This window comes from Polypterus senegalus, chromosome 5, assembly GCF_016835505.1.
Source record: "Polypterus senegalus isolate Bchr_013 chromosome 5, ASM1683550v1, whole genome shotgun sequence".
NCBI classification, from domain to species: Eukaryota; Metazoa; Chordata; class Cladistia; order Polypteriformes; family Polypteridae; genus Polypterus; species Polypterus senegalus.
In genome coordinates, this window is record NC_053158.1 from 109,365,964 (window position 1) to 109,386,352 (window position 20,389).

The 20,389-nt window shown below is 38.5% G+C and overlaps 1 protein-coding gene across 1 annotated transcript in view; it reads right to left on the bottom strand.

The window, feature by feature from the left end:
• The window catches only part of LOC120529436 (zinc finger protein RFP-like), a 50,991-nt gene extending 32,295 nt beyond the window's left edge, over nucleotides 1–18,696 (bottom strand). Inside the window, exons 1-2 of the mRNA XM_039753226.1 lie at nucleotides 18,419–18,696; nucleotides 10,238–10,333 (exon numbers count right to left, since the gene is read on the bottom strand). Of these exons, the coding sequence (XP_039609160.1) occupies nucleotides 10,238–10,333; nucleotides 18,419–18,586 (264 nt within the window). The 5' untranslated portion in view covers nucleotides 18,587–18,696. The remainder of the gene's footprint in view (nucleotides 1–10,237; nucleotides 10,334–18,418) is intronic.
• Nucleotides 18,697–20,389: the final 1,693 nt, after the last annotated feature.

Consider the following 20,389-nt stretch of genomic DNA (forward strand, 5'->3'; position numbering starts at 1 on the left):
TGTCAAAAATCACACTAAAATATTACAAATTTGCAATAAGTAAAATATACAGTAGATCAACAGTTTCTTTATGTCTTCATGCACTAAACGAAAAAGCCAGATATTTTTCTGGCAAAATACACTGCACAACAATTTTGAAAAGTCTTGCTTCAACATTTGAAAAGTCTTGCTTCCTGAAAAGGTTTTGCTGATTATGACAGGTACCTACTGGGTATGCACAAATATAGTTTTGGTTATAGTGCATCACATAGGAACTCTGAAAAACAGACATTTATATGTTTACTGACAATAACGTATAGTATTTAGTCACATTTATGTTTTGCATAAGCGATTAAATTCAATAGTTTTGCTCCTGATTTTCTTTTGTATTCAATGTCTGGTGCATCACGTTTCAGTGTCCAACAGTAGTCATCAAGCATTGACGGATTCCAGTTGCCCTGGTATCATTTCTCCATTGTAGCAATGTACCTGCTATACTGAATGTGCTTCAGCAACAGTTCCATTTTCTCATACATTTCTTTCATGTGTGCTGATAATCAACAAGTACTGAAGGGTAAACGTTGCTGTTGTGTAGCAGACACAACCCAAGGCCGAGAACAATCCTTCAATGTCACAACAGAAACCGAGACTGTCAACATGTGCAAAAAATTTGGTTATATCATGACATCGGCCTTGAAACACAGAAATCTTTGTACATGGTAACAGCAAACACCATTCCTGTAGTCTCAAACCCAGCAGCTCGGCTTTTGCTTTAGACAGACGCAAATCTCTGACCAAATCGTTCAATTCGGACTGTGTTATCAGATGTGGATCTTCAGATGAACACGGTTCAAAATCTGGGTCAATGTCACTGTGAGTACCCTGCATGGCAGTTTCTTCATTTGGTTTATCTAAGGTCCAATCATCTGGTGGTTTCGGAATTGGAAGACTGTTGTCATGTGGCACGGGTCTCATTGCTGAAGGCAGATTAGGATATTCAATTGACTTCTTGTTTTTGGCAGAGAAACCAGTCACATTAGTCAAACAGAAGTACCAGTCTGTCACGTGGTCTTTCTGTTCTTGCCATATCATCGGAACAGCAAATGGCATTGTCCTTCAAGTGCCTCTAAGCCACGCTGTCAGACTGACAGCACATGTCACACAGCAAATGTGAGGTGCCCATTCCTTGTCTTGATCACCAATTTTACGGGTGAAATACAAATGATAAGCTTTCTTCACAAGAACAGTCATCCAACATTTCTGAGGCGCAAGTGTATATTCGCCACAGATATAGCAGAATGTATCGCAGCTGTTACAACATTGACAAGACATATTGCCCGACAACCAAACATCTATAGCATCAAGCTTACTTACTGTTATATTGCTACAGATACTATACTTTACTATACTGATACTATACATACACACTGACTATCTATATTAAAAAAATGAGCGGGATCGGTGTATGCAAGCCACCTTTATAGCATGCTGAGACAGCGTTAAGCTTGTTCAGATCTGCCCAGGCATGCCCAGGATGTCAACTTCCACAGAACAGCTTCCATCCTGGCCTGATTCCATGCCTGGACATGCCTAGGCTGCACAAACCGTTGTTGATAAGTCACTTACGGGAGTGAAAATGTTTGGGTACAAATATAAGAAAAAATCATGACAAAACTTAAGATTTCTCTGAAATGGTACGTGATGGGTACATTTTGATGTGATATTTGTGATCAGCATCCAAAAATCTATAAGAAACACCCAACAGTGATATTAAAGACGCAAGGACATACTTCCTGTCTTCCTGCTCTTGCATTGATGACTGCCCAGTGGATCTCCAAAAAGCCATGGAGAAGATTAGAATTAAATAAAAAAGTTACATCACTTTATTTGGTTTTGTGTTTTAATTTAATTATACTATACTTTTATTGCATGCAGTGCTTCTCTTCTTTAAAGTGGATTTGTACCTATTGGTTTTAGTTTTACTTAATAGGTAGAAAATTATTTGTTAGTTGTAATTATACTTCGAAGACACATGATATTCTATATGGTGTTCCACAAGGCTCTATCCTGATCTGCTACTCTTTTCAATCTACATGCTTCCATTAGGTCAGACTATCTCAAGGCATAACTTGAGCTACCACAGCTATGCTGATGACACACAACTGTATTTATCAATAACGCCTGATGACCACGACTCTCTTGGTTCACTGACACAATGTCTTACTTGGGTTTCTGAATTGATGAATAGTAATTTTCTCAAACTAAATAAAGAGAAAACAGAAATTTTAGTGATTGGCAAAAATGGATATAGTGAGGGTATTAGAAATAAACTTGATCCATTAGGATTAAAAGTCAAGACGGAGGTAAATAATTTAATGGTAATTATTGACTCTGATCTAGTGCTGGGTGGTATGACCAAAATTCTATATCACGGAATTTTTCAAAATTGTACCGGTTTCAGGGTATTCAATGGTATTTTTTTTCCCATGCATGAGTTAACCACATTTTCCAATGCAATTACTGCACTAGACTGGCTAAGAATAACCTATTCCACTGTCATGAAAATTGTACATTGCACAAAAAAACATTTTAATGTGCACATAAGTATTAATACAGGTTTGCATGGCCCCATAAAGTGATAGTTTTCGAGGAGTGGGTTACTAATGAGGCACTAATGAAGAGAAGGAATCACATTGCATGACAGTTGCCGTCAAAATATAGAACCTTTTTATTGAACAAATTTTGCAAACAACTTAAACTAAAATTTTGACAACATATTGTCAACCATCCAGAGAGGCATTTAGACTTACTAAAATATCCAGAGGTGCTTGTCAAAAGTTGTATTGCACTGAACATGTCTTAGAAAAGGAATAAAGAGTAAATATTTTTTGTAAACCAACTACCCTTTCTGTTAATGTTAACAATCTCTGTCCACTGACACGTTAAAGTGTCTTTTTAAACAACGTTACCATCATTAAACTGCATAATATTTAAACTAATAAATAATAACAATAAAATAAATAATAGTGCAACTTCCAGTAATAATACAATTACTTCAAAACACGATTGCACGACCGCGGAGAATTGATGAGGGGATTAGTGCGAGTTGCACCCGATCGTTCTCTATTGCTTCACTGGCTTACTGCGGCGTGTGAATAAGTCGCTGCGCCCACGGAGATGTATATTTATGGGCAGGCAGGATGGGTGGAAGGAAAAAAGAATCGATAGAACAGACATGGGAGATGATACAGACACCAGGAAGGTGAAGGCAGCACGAGCTGGGGCTCCGTGAGGGAGCACCGCGGAGGCGATCTAGGGGCTAATTAATCCCAGTGACTAAGCTTGTAGATTGGGGCAAACGAAATGTAAGACTTCCTAATGGATCTGAGGAGCGACTGAGTGAGCACAAAGGAAGACATGGGAGGTGTGCCGACCTCGGGTAGTCTGGCTGCGCAGTGTGGTAGCAGCCAAGACAGGAGTTGGCAGAAAGCTGTTTGTGCTGCAAAGGCTCCGCCAGCTACTGCAGTGAAGGGTGAGCCGTGGAGACAGTAGGTGATGTGCTACGATCGGGCGAGGAGAGAGACTGCATTTAAACGAATTTATTCATTATGGATTTTATCCCCACATTTCACGGGTCTTATGGATTTGCTATTTATTTGGGTACTGTATTTTTCCGAACACTGCACAATGGACACTTTTGGTATTACTTTTCACTGTTTTTAACAAAAGCACTTGAGAACTTTCCACCATCCCCTCGCTTCAATGAGATTTCTCAGCTCATCTCGGTCATAACTATCGTCGGTGTGGTTCAACAGACTCTCATGTGGGAAGAGGGAGTGTGTAGGGGACCGGCATCATCACACTATTACACAGTATTGAAAAAATAAAACAATTACAACTTAAATTCGAAGAGCTAAACTTAAAAGAAGTGGCGAGGCAGCCTTCTGCTCTTATGCACCTAAAATCTGGAATAGTTTACCGATAGAAATTTACCAGATTAATACGGTGGAGCACTTTAACAAACTGCTAAAAACTCATTATTTTAACATGGCTTTCTCATAGCTTCATTTTAGTTTAACTCTGATATTCTGTATATGCATTTTATTATTGTTTTTGTCATGGTTTCACAATTCGTACTAACACCTACTTTTCCAGCTGTTCTTTTTACATTTTTTAAATAATTTTATTGATTTTATTGAAATCACACAACATTCCATACAAATAGATCAATTTTGCAAAAATAGGATTGAAAACAAATCAACCCCATCCCGAGAAAGAGCATAGGAAGCAGAATAAAACTAAAAGCTAGTACAAATAAGTAAATAGATGAATTAATAAGTGAATAAAGATCAATGGAGAAGAAAAAGAAATGGGGAGAGAATCTGTTTCCTCAGCGCTTTAAAAGCTTATTCTAAAATGTTATTTTACGGCCCGCTGACTACCTTTGACCAGCCCGTGTGAGTTTGTAGTAAAAGTGTAGCGACATCTATTACTTTGTGATAGGTGCACGAAATACAATTACATGGCTTTTATTTTGAAGACCGCTTTTGTTTTTCTTAATTACCAGTACGCTTATGCACATCAGCAAATGTGTTGAACAGCTTCCAAGAAACAACGTCTTAGCCCTTAAATATGTCAGCTGTTAAAAAAAGAAAAACTGACGCAGAATGTAGAGTTTTTAACAAGGCGTGGACTTATAAATATTTATTTGCTGAAATCAAAGGTAAAGCTGTGTGCTTAGTGTGTGGAGAACATATAGCGTTGTTTAAGGAATACAATTTGAATCACCATTACGAGAGTAAACACAGAGAAAAATACAAGAATTTCATGGATACAGAGCGGGCACGAGCATCGGAAGATTTGCTAGCTAAACTGCAAAAGCAACAAGGATTTTTTACAAAGCTCCACTCATCCAGGGATGCAGCAGTCATGACCAGCTTTACAGTAAGCCATTCTCTGATGGGAAGTTTATCAAAAACTGTTTGATGGAGTCTTCCGCGCTAACTTGCCCTGAGAAAAAAAAATCACGTTTGCAAATGTGTCTCTCTCGAGGCGCACAGTAACGAGGCGGGTCGAGAACATCGCAGGGAATTTGGCGCTTCAAACGCAAAAGAAAACGGACAATTTTGTCTTGTTTTCTTTGGCTCTTCGACGAGAGCTCTGACGTCCGTGATACAGCCCAGTTACTTATCTTAGTACAATACATGGAATAACGATAGAATTTGACATGATGGAGGAGCTGGCAGCTATGCGGCCAATGAAATGAGGTACAACGGGAAGTGATTTGTTCACAGAGGTAAATGCATCCATGGACATGCTGGGACAAAAATGGGACAAACTGGAAGGTGTTACAACCTATGGCTGTCCAAATCTGATGGGGAAAAATGTTGGACTTTTGAGGCGGATGCAATATAAAGTGACTGAAATTAATCCAGAACAGAAATTGATATTTTTGCATTGTGTGATTCATCAGGAGATGTTGTGCAAGTCAGTGCTAAAAATTAGCCATGTTATTGATGTTGTAACTAAAATAATTAATTTCATCAGGGCAGGAGCACTGAATAACAGACAGTTTGTTTCACTGTTAGAGGAGCATGAAAGTGAACATAGTGACATAGACTACCAGACAGCTGTGAGATGGCTCAGCCTTGGCAAGGTGCTTAAAAGAGTATGGGACCTGAGAGCAGAGATTCAGGAGTTTTGTGACAAGAAGGACAAGGACATTCCAGAGCTCTCAGATACACACTGGATTGCGGATCTGGTCATTGATGTTGATGTGACTGCACTAATGAATTAACTAAATACCAAGATGCAAGGCAAGGGCCTCTTTGCACACAAAATGTACAGCTTGGTGACAGCTTTCATGAGAAAGTTGCAATTTCTTTCAAGTCAATTAGAGAGCAACATTCTCACTCACATGCCAACACTGAAAGAAGTCGCACTATCAGCTGATCACCTCCACAAGTATTCATCCATGTTAGGGGCACTGCATGGTGAGTTTTCAAGATGATTTGAAGACTTCAAAACAGTTAAAAGTAAAATGCACATGATTTCTTCTCCCTTTACTTATAGTGTGGATAATGCACCCAGTGATGTCCAGCTTGAACTCATTGATCTGCAGTCTCATAATCTACTGGCAGAGCATTTTAAGTCAGTATCACTGGTACAGTTTTATCTTCCCATACTTGAGGAGGCATGCTCAGAGGATGTTGGTTGTCTTTGGATCTTCCTACATCTGTGAACAAAAATTCTCAGTGATGAAGTTTAACAAATCCAGATATAGATCCTCTCTCATAGATGATCACTTGTGTGCTGTCCTTCGCATATCCACCTCAGATATTCAACCTGACTTCAGTGCACTTGTTCAAGCCCAAAACAGGCTAGATTTCACCAAAAGAACTGAGGTAAATTAATGTGACGTTGGTCTTTGAAAACTAGTTAATAAAGTTATGATGCTATTTTTTAAATGCTGCAAAAATGCATTTTCTAAATTGTTTTTATAAATGTTATTTAAATAGTGCAATAATTCTGTGCTCCAGACTTGTTTGATTGACTGTTTGACATTTTTGGTTTACTGTGCTTTATCAGTATAAGTTGATGGTGCTATTTTACGTTAAGCTATGATGCTAGTTTTTTTAAACATTGCAAAAGTTGAAATTTTCTAAACTGTTTTTGTTCATTAAATAGAATTTAATCGGTATATTTCTGCTTTGGAATAAGTCCAACTTGGTATACGTCCTGTTTGGACATGAAAAATTTTCCTACGAAGAGCCTCACTTAGAGACCTGGCATGTTCTTGATCTATTGTAGTAATTTCGCTGGTTAGCTTTGATACCTTCTTGGTTTCCAATTTATTTCTGTGGGGAAGATATGAGAAGGCCTTCAGGGTTTTCCAGAGTATTCCTGCAGAGACCCCTGAGGATGTATTTGTCTCTAAAAAAAAATGATTTGTTTTCATATAAATTCTGTACAGTTCTCATCTGCTAATAAAAGTGAGTTAAGACATTATCTGCAAGATGAGTATGTGTGGCATAATGATTTTAGCTCCAGGATCAGAGGGGCATGGTCAGAAAAAACAACAGCGTCATACTTGCAGGATTTAATCATAGGCAAGAAATTGTTATCTACAAAGAAATAATCAATTCCTGAGTAGCAATGATGCACTGGTGTGTAGAAGGAATATGCTCTTGAGTTTGGGTTTAGAAATCTCCAGGGGTCTGATACGTTGTGGTCAGTTGTGGTCAAACTGTGTAATTGTCTTTGCAGTGTTAGATGTCATCACCCCTGTCGCAGGAGACCTATCTAGGTCTGGATTTAAAACACAATTAAAGTCCCCAACCATTATAATTTTATGAGTGTTCACATTGGCGATGGATGCAAATACATTTTGGATGAAGTCCCTATCATCCACACTGGGTGCATAAACATTTATCAAAATCACTTTACAATTAAATAAATTACCCATGACAATCACATATCTCCCTTCAGGATCAGATACAACATCTGATACTACAAATGTGATAAGAATTTCCACAACTTTAGTTTTTTTTTGTAAAGCTGGAATTTTTGCAGTCTTTTTGCAGCCGGAACTGATCCTTGCTTAACAAGTGGGTCTCCTGTAAAAATACTATTTTGGCATTTAGATGAGAGAATACTTTCTTTTTAATTTGTGATTCAGGCCTTTAACATTCCAGCTTACAAAGTTAACTGTCCCGTTTTGGAGACATTGATTCTGAATTTTTGATGTCATTTTGTAGTTTTAACTGAAAGTGAGACTGCTTTGACCTTAATTTCCAATTTTGTTACGTTGGTAATTATAATTATAAGGATTAAAAGGATAGATTAGAGATAACTTGCTCTCTTTCTCTCCCCTCAGGAAACAACACACTCCCACCCTGTTTTGCCTCCCCACGTGAGGCTAGACTCCAATTCACAAAGTCCCAGTCTTCTGACATTCCTAGAGACAGAGCATGTCCAAAACAAAACAAGCCCCCCAGCAGCAGCATATGAGGATTAAAATTGAAATATATATTGAAAATAGAGTCTTAATTACTATAAGCATAAAATATAATCTTCAACAGTCTTGACATTTTAAGATAGTAGACCCAGGGAATGGTGTTAAATAATGGCCCTGGATAAGCATAGTAAACCCTAATACAATAATAACAACAACAATAAACGAAGGGTATGATGTTTAGAAAAGTAAAAAGAGAGGAAAAAAAAGTTACTAATTTAATTTCTTTCACACATACATATATACATACATAAACGTGTCTAATTGTAATTAAAACATAAACAGAAAGTGGCCAACAAGGGAAAAGGATGTATAATTATGGTACCAATATTATTGCAAGCGGATCAGACAGCCGGTGATATCTTATTTGCAATGCCATGGCAGGGTGTGACTCACGATCGTATTTCAGGAAAGTGTCGGGATCAGCTTTCTTAACTCTTTATCTGCTTCCTCTGTAGTGGACCTCACAAAACAATGAATGAACATTTAAGTGAGTGAATTAATCAGGCCGTGATCTTCAGCTCTCTCTGGATCGGTTCGCAGCTGAGTGTGAAGCGGCTGGGATGAGAATCAGCACCTCCAAATCCGACAGCATGGTCCTCAGCCGGAAAAGGGTGGAGTGCCCTCTCAGGGTTGGGGGAGAGATCCTGCCCCAAGTGGAGGAGTTCAAGTATCTCGGGGTCTTGTTCACGAGTGAGGGAAGAATGGAGCGTGAGATCGACAGGCGGATCAGTGCGGCATCCGCAATGATGCGGGCTCTGCATCGGTCTGTCGTGGTGAAAAAGGAGCTGAGCCGTAAGGCAAAGCTCTCAATTTACCAGTCGATCTACGCCCCTACCCTCACCTATGGTCATGAGCTATGGGTAGTGACCGAAAGAACGAGATCGCGAATACAAGCGGCTGAAATGAGTTTCCTTTGCAGGGTGTCTGGGCTTTCCCTTAAAGATAGGGTGAGAAGCTCAGTCATCCGGGAGGGGCTCAGAGTAGAGCCGCTGCTCCTCCGCATCGAGAGGAGTCAGATGAGGTGGCTCGGGTATCTGATCAGGATGCCTCCTGGACACCTCCCTGGTGAGGTGTTCCAGGCACGTCCAACCGGGAGGAGGCCCCGGGGAAGACCCAGGACACGCTGGAGGGACTATGTCTCCCGGCTGGCCTGGGAACACCTTGGAATTCTCCCGGAAGAGCTGGAACAAGTAGCTGGGGAGAGGGAAGTCTGGGCCTCTCTGCTTAAGCTGCTGCCCCCGCGACCTGACCTCGGATAAGCGGAAGAGGATGGATGGATGGATGGAATTAATTACATTAAAAGCTCCCAAATTAAACATGAAACAGTGAGCCGGTAATATGAAATTAATACAGTATTTAAATAAAAAATTCAGCATTCACAATGCTACTTGTAAATTGAACATGCACAGTGTTATTTCATTTTTAAAGTGTATTTTTAGCTCTTAGAAAACACAACACCAATATGTCAGGACAAAAATACCCATGTTGAAGAATCACAGGAAATTATAGATACATAACAACAAAGTCCTTTCTAACCAGAATTTCGAGTCCCTTTTGCTCTTTATCTACTTTCTTTAAACTACTGTATTTTTTAGATAACTTAATCACTCTCCTAGTGTGTCCTGCTCCTGGTTTAATTGCTCTTGGCCATTAATATTAATTTATTGTGTTTCTACAGCATGTTAGGAGTCGTCTTCTGGTTCCAATCACTCTTAAAGAGGTAAGACTCACCCTGCTCCTGCATTCTAGGTCTTTACTACATATAATAAGACTACTATGTCGGATACTGGGGTCCTCCATCTTTAGTCTGAGAGATATCACCCTCGCTGATCTCCTTTCTAAAAGTCACTGCCACCCGAGTCCCAGGGGCCTTAGCCACCTTTGATATTGTCTTATTGTTGAAGAACACTTTGTGTAAAGATGTGTAAAGAAGCTATTGTATAGTGGAGCTCACATAGGTTGATGAGACTGAAACGCAGCAAACTTTGGCACAGGGTGACAAGTAAACATGGGAGGCTCGGAGTTCCAGGAATTAAAATTGTTAATTCGAAGACTGTGATGATAAAAATTTATTAGTACATAAAGTGCTGTTTCAAAAGATTTTTTTCTGAAACTCTGTATAATTAGGACACAGAATAAAGAACACCTTTTTTAGAGGATGCAGCTGAAGCCTCTTTAAAAAAATAAATGTTCCTTTGTTTATAAAGAAATAAGGTATATGCCTTCTACGGGCTGGCTTACCTCTACCTTCTGCTCCGAAGTGGTCCATTTTTTCATGCTGTCATTGATTTTTTTTATTTTCCTCTTGAGATTTTTGATTTGCTCTTTTACGTTCACCTGAAGAAAAAGAAACACAAAACGGGAAAATGACTGAATCTCCTTTGGAACATTATACAAGAGAATGGATAATGTACAGATAAAGTACGTATGTGCAGTCAATAATTGAAAAACTATTATTTTTTCACCATATTAGCTTCATGTGCAATTTTATATTTGTTCTGATTGACCAACTTCATATTTTAAATTATTGTGGATACTTGTGTTGTTTGAGTCTATTTAAAATACACATTTTTCACTCTATGTTACTATTTTACATAGCAAAGCAATGAGAGAACACAATATCAGTGCTATTTTCATGGAATACAAGCAATCAATGGCCTGGCCACAGTACAACAATGTGTACTGGGCAAGAATTTAAAGGCTAAGGGCAATCCTTCAGCAGTGACATAATGGTGGCCCCGCCTTTAGGGCTTCCACCCACAGAACACAAGGATAGCCAGAAAACATAAATACACCATACATAAATACTAAATAATATTTAAATGAAACAATATCAGCATAAATTACTTAATAACAAAAACACTTCAAAAAATGATAATACAAAAGCAACAGAAAAGGTAAGAAAAATGAGCATAAACCTAAGTCGGAGAACTGGCTGAAACATAACACAGAAGAAAGATTCTGACTTCATAAATTCTCTGTTTGGCCAATATTATACAAGAGGAATATAAAACAATTGCAAAACTTCTAAGAAGTGGATGTTCTCCTAAAACTTCTTATAGGGCCACATGGCGAATAATAAAAAAGATAAATGGTAATTCTAAAATAACATCCAAAGTTCTTCAGGCCTCCCAGCTGCCTGATCCATAAATTAACCTGAAAATCTGAATAGTCCTTGAAATATGTTCTCTCCGGAGACAAGTCCTAAATTGAAGTATTTGGTCAAAACATAAAGGTCTATATTTTGAGAAGAGCCAGTATAGCCTACCACCAACCAATCCCCATTACTGTTGTCAATCATGGCAATAATGGTGTCCTTGTATGGGGTGTTTTTCTTACTCTGGCCCTAGGTAACTTGTTATGAATAAGGGAAATCAGGAATTCTGAGAAAAATCAAAGAACTCTTTAATAGAATATCAGGCCATCAGTTCAACAACTCAAATTGGTCACAAATTAAATATTAATAATTAATACTACAAAGCAACAATCCTAAATATTCAAGTAAGCCACCTTAAAAATGACTTAGGATGAATAAGTTCTGTGTCATGACATGGCCAGACTAAAGCCCTGACCTAAATCCCATTTAATTGCTGTGGCAGAACCTGAAGAGGGCTGTTCACGCAAGACGTCCCTCAAACCTCACAGAGCTAGCAGAGGTTTGTGAAAAGGAGTGGGAGAACAAACAACCAGCTACCAGCCTTCAGCCGTCAGCCATATGTAAGACACAGTTGGACACTCCCTAGGCTTGTGACAACTTAGTGGTTTCCTTGTTCCTGGTATTCCCTTTCATTCTGCCTTCACCTCACACCAGCAAACAGACAGTGAGTAAATCAAAACTAGCAACAAATCCATAATATTTTTGTGTTAATATTAGCTGTTTTAATAAGCTTTTCTGTAGCTTTTACTTTACAAAGAAAAAAAGAAGAGAAAGAGAAAAAAAAAAGCCCTTCTTGTAATATAGAGGCCAAAACAGCACTTAGTGCTCTAGATGTAACATGTCAAGTGTTTCACACAGTTTAAACAAACCTCCCTTGACGTGTACTCCATGCAATGCCACATAACCCATCAATAGCCTGTTATTTTGTACACTGTTTTGATGTGGACAATGAAGAGTCCAATAGGGCCCAGTCGTCCTTTAAGCATCACAGTTAGGCTATTCTAGCTCCAGACACTGATTTATATGTATAGAACACATAGTGTAAAACACATTTTCCTTTTTTTCCTTTCTTATAGAGAGTGGCATCAGTATATGCAACTTTAAATAAAGCACCAGTTGGAGTGCTACCTTTTGTAGTTACGCAGCATGACTCCACTTCTTTTCCTGAAATCTCATGGAAAGCTATGTTTAATAAAGTATACCCATCTCCTAACAACACAAATTATCAGCATGTTCAGTTTAAATTTGTACATTGCCTATACCCCTTTCAAATATTAAAGCTAAGCATTTTGCCACTGAGCCCATTTTTCACTTGTATCCCTTATTTGTCCCTGACACATTTTTTTAGATGAGTTCAGATTATCTCCGTACACTCTTTGGTCTGCCATCACTGAGAGCCTGTCCTTTAATAGTATATTTTTTGCTGTTATATTCTCTTGAATCTTTCAGCTTGTACCTCTAGTGTAATCCAGAAGGGGCAATTTTGCTAAAGTTTGATTTTATTTTTGTAAAATTCTATAAATCCTCTTTTTTTAAGCTAGTCATACTTGTGGATCAACAGTTCGTCTGGTCCAAATATAGAGAAGTTGCACTTGAGAGCTGTTTGAGCAATGTCTGCCCTGCTTACCCAGCCCTATTTTCTAAATTTCCTCTTTTGAGTTATCACTTCTTTTCTTTCAGGCTTGCCAGACAGTACCTGGTCTGCATGGGCATTAGTGACTTTTGATCCTTTAGGATCCTGTTTTAAAGGGTTGTTGGAGTAAAATGTAGGGAGGTGGGTGGTTTATTCCCTTCCCTATTTTTATATGTAATTTTTTTAGTTTTATATATATATATCTCACAGGATCTTCCACACTGTATGTATGTATAAAAATGCTTGATTAGAAATATTATTACACAGAAAGATGACAACATACAATGAAGTGTCAGAACTTTAACCCTAATACCCTTCATGAGTTTTAGGGCTAAAAACTCAATTTTAACTTCTATTTCATTTGTGATTTTAAATTTCTTTTATCCTTACGGCACATTGGAAAATTAATTATGATTCCAGTGAATCAATGCTGCCAAAACCAAACAAAATAACCCATACTTCATTGACATCTCAATTTTAATACACTCTCTTAATGTGGACACTGATGAGTTAATTAGTGCACGGTAAACCAGTTTAATACGGTGTGTTTTAATTGGCACTTCCGATATCTGTTTAAAAGGTAATTGGTCCAAGTCTTTAGAGTCCTGGTGCTTCCTGTTTTGCTAGATGATCCGGCTTGCAAGTTTGTCATTGTTGAGGACCCGAGTGGCTGGACCAGGCCAAGAGGACTCTCACATAACACCTGGCTGCAGTAGATAGTGGATCATTTACAGAGGGTGGGACTGGGCCGCGTATCTGCCTGGGGGATTGCTATCCTGGATCCCAAGCTGTTTTGTCATGTGGTGTATGCGGCAACGCACTGTACCAGTGCATGCTCCCCAACCTGACCTGACCTGACCTATATTTAGAATCAGTCATTATCGACTTGTGAGGCTTTTTACTTTACCATATTTAAATACAAGCTACATATAAACTTCTTAGTCTGTTAACCTCATAATACGTACACTTCTAGTCACACCCACTGAGACCTGCACAAATATCAAAGTCAGGAAATGAAATGTGGGGGAAAAAAACTATAAAAAAAAAAAAAACTTCCTCATAAATCCCAATAGGCAATACAAAGATCAAACATACCGTTCTTAGTTTAATCCAGAAGCTAGTTTTGAGCATAAACAAATCAAATTAGGAAGAACAGCAAAGCATGGAACCATCCAGGATAGCCAGGTGTACTTGACGTCAGCAAAGCAAGTTTCACCCTGTACAGGCAGCACACAGCCAACCCAACCAATTATATATTATGTTCATGGCGTACAATTACTGAAGAGTCATACACATGAATATGTGCCTCTATTGTGTAATTACAAGATGCATATTTGTCTCTGTTCATTTTTTCAGGAATCACCCTTTAATTTAAACTTCAGTGGCCAACTCCCCAAGGGACTGAATGGGTGTGAGAATCCATGCATCGGGCTGCTATCAGCTTTTCTCATTTTCCTTTGCGCCTTGTATAAATAAGATATATTATTATTATTATTATTATTATTATTATTATTATTCCTCTCTCCTTGGTAGAGGACACATGTGGATATGAAAGAGGGCAGTGAAAAGCTCTGGAACATGCAGTCTGTAAATAATCCATCATTCTAATATACATAGAAGAAGTTTAATGTGGAGGTGGCTTCATAAGCACAACTGGTCTGGGCGAGCCTGACTGGATATGGCAGATTTAACAAGTATGGAAGTGCATTGGGCTATACGTAGTGTTACTATAAACTGTGTTTTAAATCCAAGAGATGCGATCACTTCTTCACTAGGTAGCTCACTACCTACTTTGTACTAAGAATTTCCCATAAACACGTGCTAAAACAGGAATGGTGAAACTTGACAAAGATTTTTCTTTTTTTGAAGTTTACAGTATTGGACATGCACTATCCAGCATACCATTACTTGATTCACAACACTCAAAGTCATCCTTTCCTCTCTGGCTTTCCTAGTATATACCTTCAAATATAGTAAATTTGCTCTTTACCTTATTCTTCATATCTGATGTCAAGTGGATTACAATACAGTTTCTGTCTTGTCTGACACATGTATGTATGCTAAGTATTCTATGTTATGGAAACATCTAATTCATATTACAGTGCTAACGGGTTTGTAAAGCATGTTCTTCTCACTTTAAAAGGTTGAGGGCAACTAGCAGTCAGTTTCCAGACCACCTCAAGAGTTTTTAAACTGTAAAAAATAGCCAATAACCCAACAATTTGTCAATAAGATACTGTGAAATTGTTGTGAATTACTGTAAAAAGCAATAACAGTATATTGCTGTATTCAAATGTAGACATACTTCATGTAAGTAAAATAAAATGTTTAATTGATTTTATTAAAAGCAAGTAACATTCCATACAATCATATCAAACTCAACAGAATTAAATTCATCCCTCACTCAAGAGAAACAGAGGAAAGCCAACAGCCAGAGTAAAACTTAAAGAGTAGAAAAGGAAGAAGAGAATCATATTCCCCATCATAAATGCTTATTCAGAAATGTTATTGATTAGATCCTGGCAGGTTTTTAAAAAACATTTGAACATATCCTCTGAGTGAGAATTTAATTTTTTACAATTTCAAATAGTATTTAACATCGGTTACTCACTGACTTAAGAGAGGGGAGTTAGGATTATTCCATTTGGGCAAGATAAGTGCCAATAGTGTAGTAAAGGCAATCACAGTTTGTTTGTTCTTCTCCACTTTAAAACCAGGATGATGCCAGTCTCCCAAATGGAAGCAAAGATTGCCTGCAATGCTAGGAGGACAGCCTTACCACCAGCCTGGAGAAGTTCACCCAGGATACCACAGATCCCTGCAGCCTTCCCTCCCCTCAGCTGGTTCACCACCTGTGCAATCTCAGTGAGATTGGGTGGTTCACAGCTAATTGGAGTTTAAAAAAGGAACATAATGTGATGGCAATATGCAGAGACATGAACTTTGTGTCAAAAACATATTTATTAATTTTTTTTCTAAGTTCTTTTCTTTATATTAATTTGATTTAAAAACCATTCATTTTTCAGTTGGTGAGCTATCATTAAGTGTTTGTGGCATATTTTACAGAACACATAGGTTAATGCAAATTATGCAAACATTAAAAAACATTTTAATTTTCTTGAAAATCCTTGTACTAGAAAAACAGGTGCCTACCTTGCAGTATAAGAATACTGGCAAACACCCAACCACTCATTCTCCATCTGCTTGTCCTAGCGTGCGTCATTGTGGTGACTGAAGGTGGCATTATGGGAGACTTATAACTACTATCTCACCTAGCTCCTCTGATCTTCAGTAATGCCATTTCTACTGATGTGTACTGATGAGCTCTTGAGCCTAATATGGATAGTAAGCCTATCAACTTCATTCAAGATCTTCAGCCACTTGTACCTGTGATCTCAGTCTTGGGTCAGCATGGCTGGGGGCAGTGGGAGCCACATATTCTGCCATATTACGTTCATGCCAATTTGATGTGGAGAAGGTGCTCGCGGTTAAGCAATGTAAAGAAAGAAATGTATGCAGAGTAATTGTGAGAAAGTAGACCCCACATTGTAGAAAGGGTCGCCCCGAGTATGGGTGGGGCATGTGGAGCATTAGGTCCTTTTCTTATTTCTTCCTATTGTTAAGCTTTGTGCTCTATCTGTTTTGATGTCCTTCCTTTATTCTAAAAGCCCGCTTGTTATTTTAATTTTGGCACTTCTTGGGTCTTCTTTGGGGTGAGGTGACCTCTCTGACTGCATTTTGCACTTTGACGAAGACAACAAGGAAGAGTCAGAGGGCAGGAGACCAGTTTAATGATTCCAGAAAAAGCTAAGAGAAAGTGTTTCAAATGTGTGAGTATGAGAACTGCCTTAAATGAATGTTTGCTATTGGAAGACTCAAATCTTATCAAACATGCAGAGGTTGCCCTTGCTTGCCTTGAAAAAGGACCTGGTATTGGCGGCCTAAGGCAGAAATATCTAGCTGCTATTTAGGCTCCAGGGAATTTCTGATAAGAAGTCATACATTTAAAGAATAGTGCAGCCCCCTAAGTTCATTATATAACCATCACAGTTTTATTACATAACTACTAGGCACTAAAACACAAATGGGACAGAGTGGAAGTTGAATGGATTATTGAATAAATACATAGATAATAACCCTGACCAAAGAGAGCTTCCATTTGATAAACGTGAGTGCACATGAACCAATAAGCAAAGGCACACTTCCTTTTATTCAGGATATCCCAATAAAGCCTCTTTCAGAACCTTGAAGGTATCATATATGTCGCCTTTTAGTTATCCTTAATACGTGCAACACTAACTGTTCAAAGAGAATACTAATTGAATAATGCATAAAGTAAATATTTAACACTATGCACAATCAGTGATCACCTAATATATGAAACCATTGCTAAACATTAACACTGATTTTGTTAATTTACTGTTTATTATTTACAACAAGAAGCATATCAAATAATTATTCAATCCAGTATTCTGATTGGCCTCCTAAGAGTGTAATCACTGGGTCTTCATGTTGCACCAGACTCAGCATCCTCTATGATACACTTGCACATAAGCCACCCATTTAGCAGAAGTGTGAAATGAGCTTTGAGCCAAGTACTAGTCCATCATAACAACAAGCACTTACAAGAGGCTAGCTATGATGCCGATCTGATGACTGACTTAGCCTCAATATCTTTGAGATGTGGGAAAGAGAAACTGAACACAAACTGATACAAACACGATGCGAATGTGAAAACTCAGAGCATCTATCAACAGGGTGGCTATTTGGGCAGCCAATCAGTAGTTTACTTGAATTATTTAGTTAAACTATAAACAACAGTTTTGTGAGATTCATATTAGATTATTCTATAGCAGAACTGTATTGCTAAAGCCTGCTTTGAAAGTATTTGGTGCAAGTTAGGGACCAGCTCTGGATGGGATGTCCGTTTATCTGAAGCCATAACAGTACTCACTTATAAAGGGTTAATATGGTGCTTCCATTTAACGAATCTTGAATACCTTGGGAAGATATTCTGGGTAGAATGTGCAAAGTGCACTCTGATAATGACAGAACTAGAAAACTGAACCTAGATTCTTGAACCTATGAGGCAACTACTACACTAGCCATTGTGAAAGTGCTTTATAAAACTAAATTTGATTAATTGATCAGCAATCATATTTTATTGTTGCACAAGATATGAGATACACAAGATGGTGATATTATACACAATAAATACCTTGTCTTCCTTTCTCAGTTGGATAGTCTTTTCTCACAGCAAGCTTATTTACATGTTTTAGCTTAAGTGCATTGCAAAACATTCAAGAAATTTTCCTCCTATGTATATGCAAATCACTCTTGTCCGTAATGCAAGGTTATAACATGAAGTAAATTTAGTTGGTTTAGTAAGGTATATTTAGCATACTATGTATAAAAGCCTTAACCCGCCCAGTGAGACTTCTGTTCCGCACCATTTTGCTGCTCTCTTTTTGTTTCTGTATTACATAAAGTAAAACAACTTGGATGAATCAAAATTTCAAATCTGCTCTCTAATTTGTTTCCAATACTTTAAACATTTTATAGAAAAAATTACACCAGCAGTCATCAGACATCTAACATACAAGAAAGAACCAAAAGGCAGAGATCGACTTACACTTTCCAGCTTGCAGGCATCTTCGAAGCTGATAAATACATGGCCTTTATGCTCCCCGTCGACCAAACACCTGCAGCACACGCTGTCTAAGCAGTCCTTGCAATACAGGATGAGGCTGTCATTGTGCTTGATGCATTGCACATTCGAGTATGAAGAGGTGTCACTCATGGTGAACTACCTACTAAACCTAACAAGTGTTCTGATGATTGCCTCTAGTAAGGCTTAGCAGAAACTCCAAGTTGGGAGAAAGCACCATCCAGAGCTGCTTTGCAGTGACTCTCACAATCCTCAAACACCTGGAGAGGGAAGTAAGTCAAAGCATCTCCCTCCCACAGGGCTGACGCCTCCCACTTCCCATAAATGCTGTGGTCACGTATGACTAGTTAACAAGCCTGAGGCACTTTTCCAATTGCCACCCTCCTGAAGTTTCAGCAGTAAAACTGGGTGGTTCAGATTTCTCACACCATAAAAGCATGTGACTACTTGTATCAGAAGAAAAAAAAGGTTTGTCTTGATATGTAATGAAACATGACATTGAAAGTATCTTAAAATTGCAAAGATCAAGTTTTACATGTGGCTTTTACACAAATTCTGAGGAAGATACCCTTACAGTTGTATGAAAATTGCAGTAATTGGTCGATTAATTGTATAGGATAAGAATAGAATGATCTGGCTGGCCTGAAGTTAAAGTTAGGCTGAAAATAGTATCTCAGATCATCAGCTACTCAACATCCAGTCATTCTGAGGACCCAATGAATATACTTGATATGCTTGTTCTTATATACACTCACCGGCCACTTTATTAGGTACACCTGTTCAACTGCTTGTTAACATAAATCTCTAATCAGCCAATCACATGGCAGCAACTCAATGCATTTAGGCATGTAGACACTGTCAAGATAACCTGCTGAAGTTCAAAGTGAGCATCAGAATGGGGAAGAAAGGTGATTTAAGTGACTTTGAACATGGTATGGTTGTTGGTTGCCAGGTGGGCTGGTATGAGTATTTCAGAAACTCTTCATCTACTGGGATTTTCATGCACATCCATCTCTAGGGTTTACAGTGAGCATCAGGTGTCTCGGTGAAAATGCCTTGTTGATTCCAGTGGTCAAGAGAATACCCAGACTGTTTCGAGCTGATAGAAAGGCAACAATAACTCAAATAATCGCTCATTACAACTGAGGTAAGTAGAAAGACATCTATGAACGCACAACACATCGAACCTTGAAGCAGATGGACTACAGCAGCAGGAGACCACTGCGGGTGCCACTCGTGTCAGCTAAGAACAGGCAACTGAGGCTGCAATTTGCATGGGCTCATTAAAATGAGACAATTGAAAACTAAAAAAATTGCATGGTCTGGTGAGTCTTGATTTCTGATGCAACATTCAGATGGTAGGGTCAGTATTTGGCATCAGCAACATGCAAGTATAGATCCATCCTGCCTCATATCAACATTTCTGGCTGGTGGTGGTGGTGTAATGGCATGAGGGATATTTTCTTGGCGCATTTTGGGCCCCTTAGTACCATTGTTTCAATGACACAGCCTACCCGAGTATTGTTGCTGACCAAATCCATCCTTTTATGACTGCAGTGGCTACTTCCAGCAGAATAATTCACCATGTCACAAGGATCAAATCATTTCAAACTGGTTTCTTGAATATGACAATGAGTTCTTTGTACTCAAATGGCCTCCACAGTTTCCAGATTTCAATCTAATAAAGCTGTTTTGGGATGTGGTGGAACAGGAGATTTATATCATAAATGTGCAGCCGACATATCTGCAGCAACTGTGTGATGCTATCATGTCAATATGGATCAAAATCCCTGAGGAATGTTTCCAACACCTTGTTGAATTTATGCCACAAAGATTTACGGCAATTCTGAAGGGCAAAAGGGTGTCCAATCTAGGACTAGCAAAGTGTAGCAAATAAAGTGGCTGGTGAGTGTATATCATCTAGTGTTGTATTCT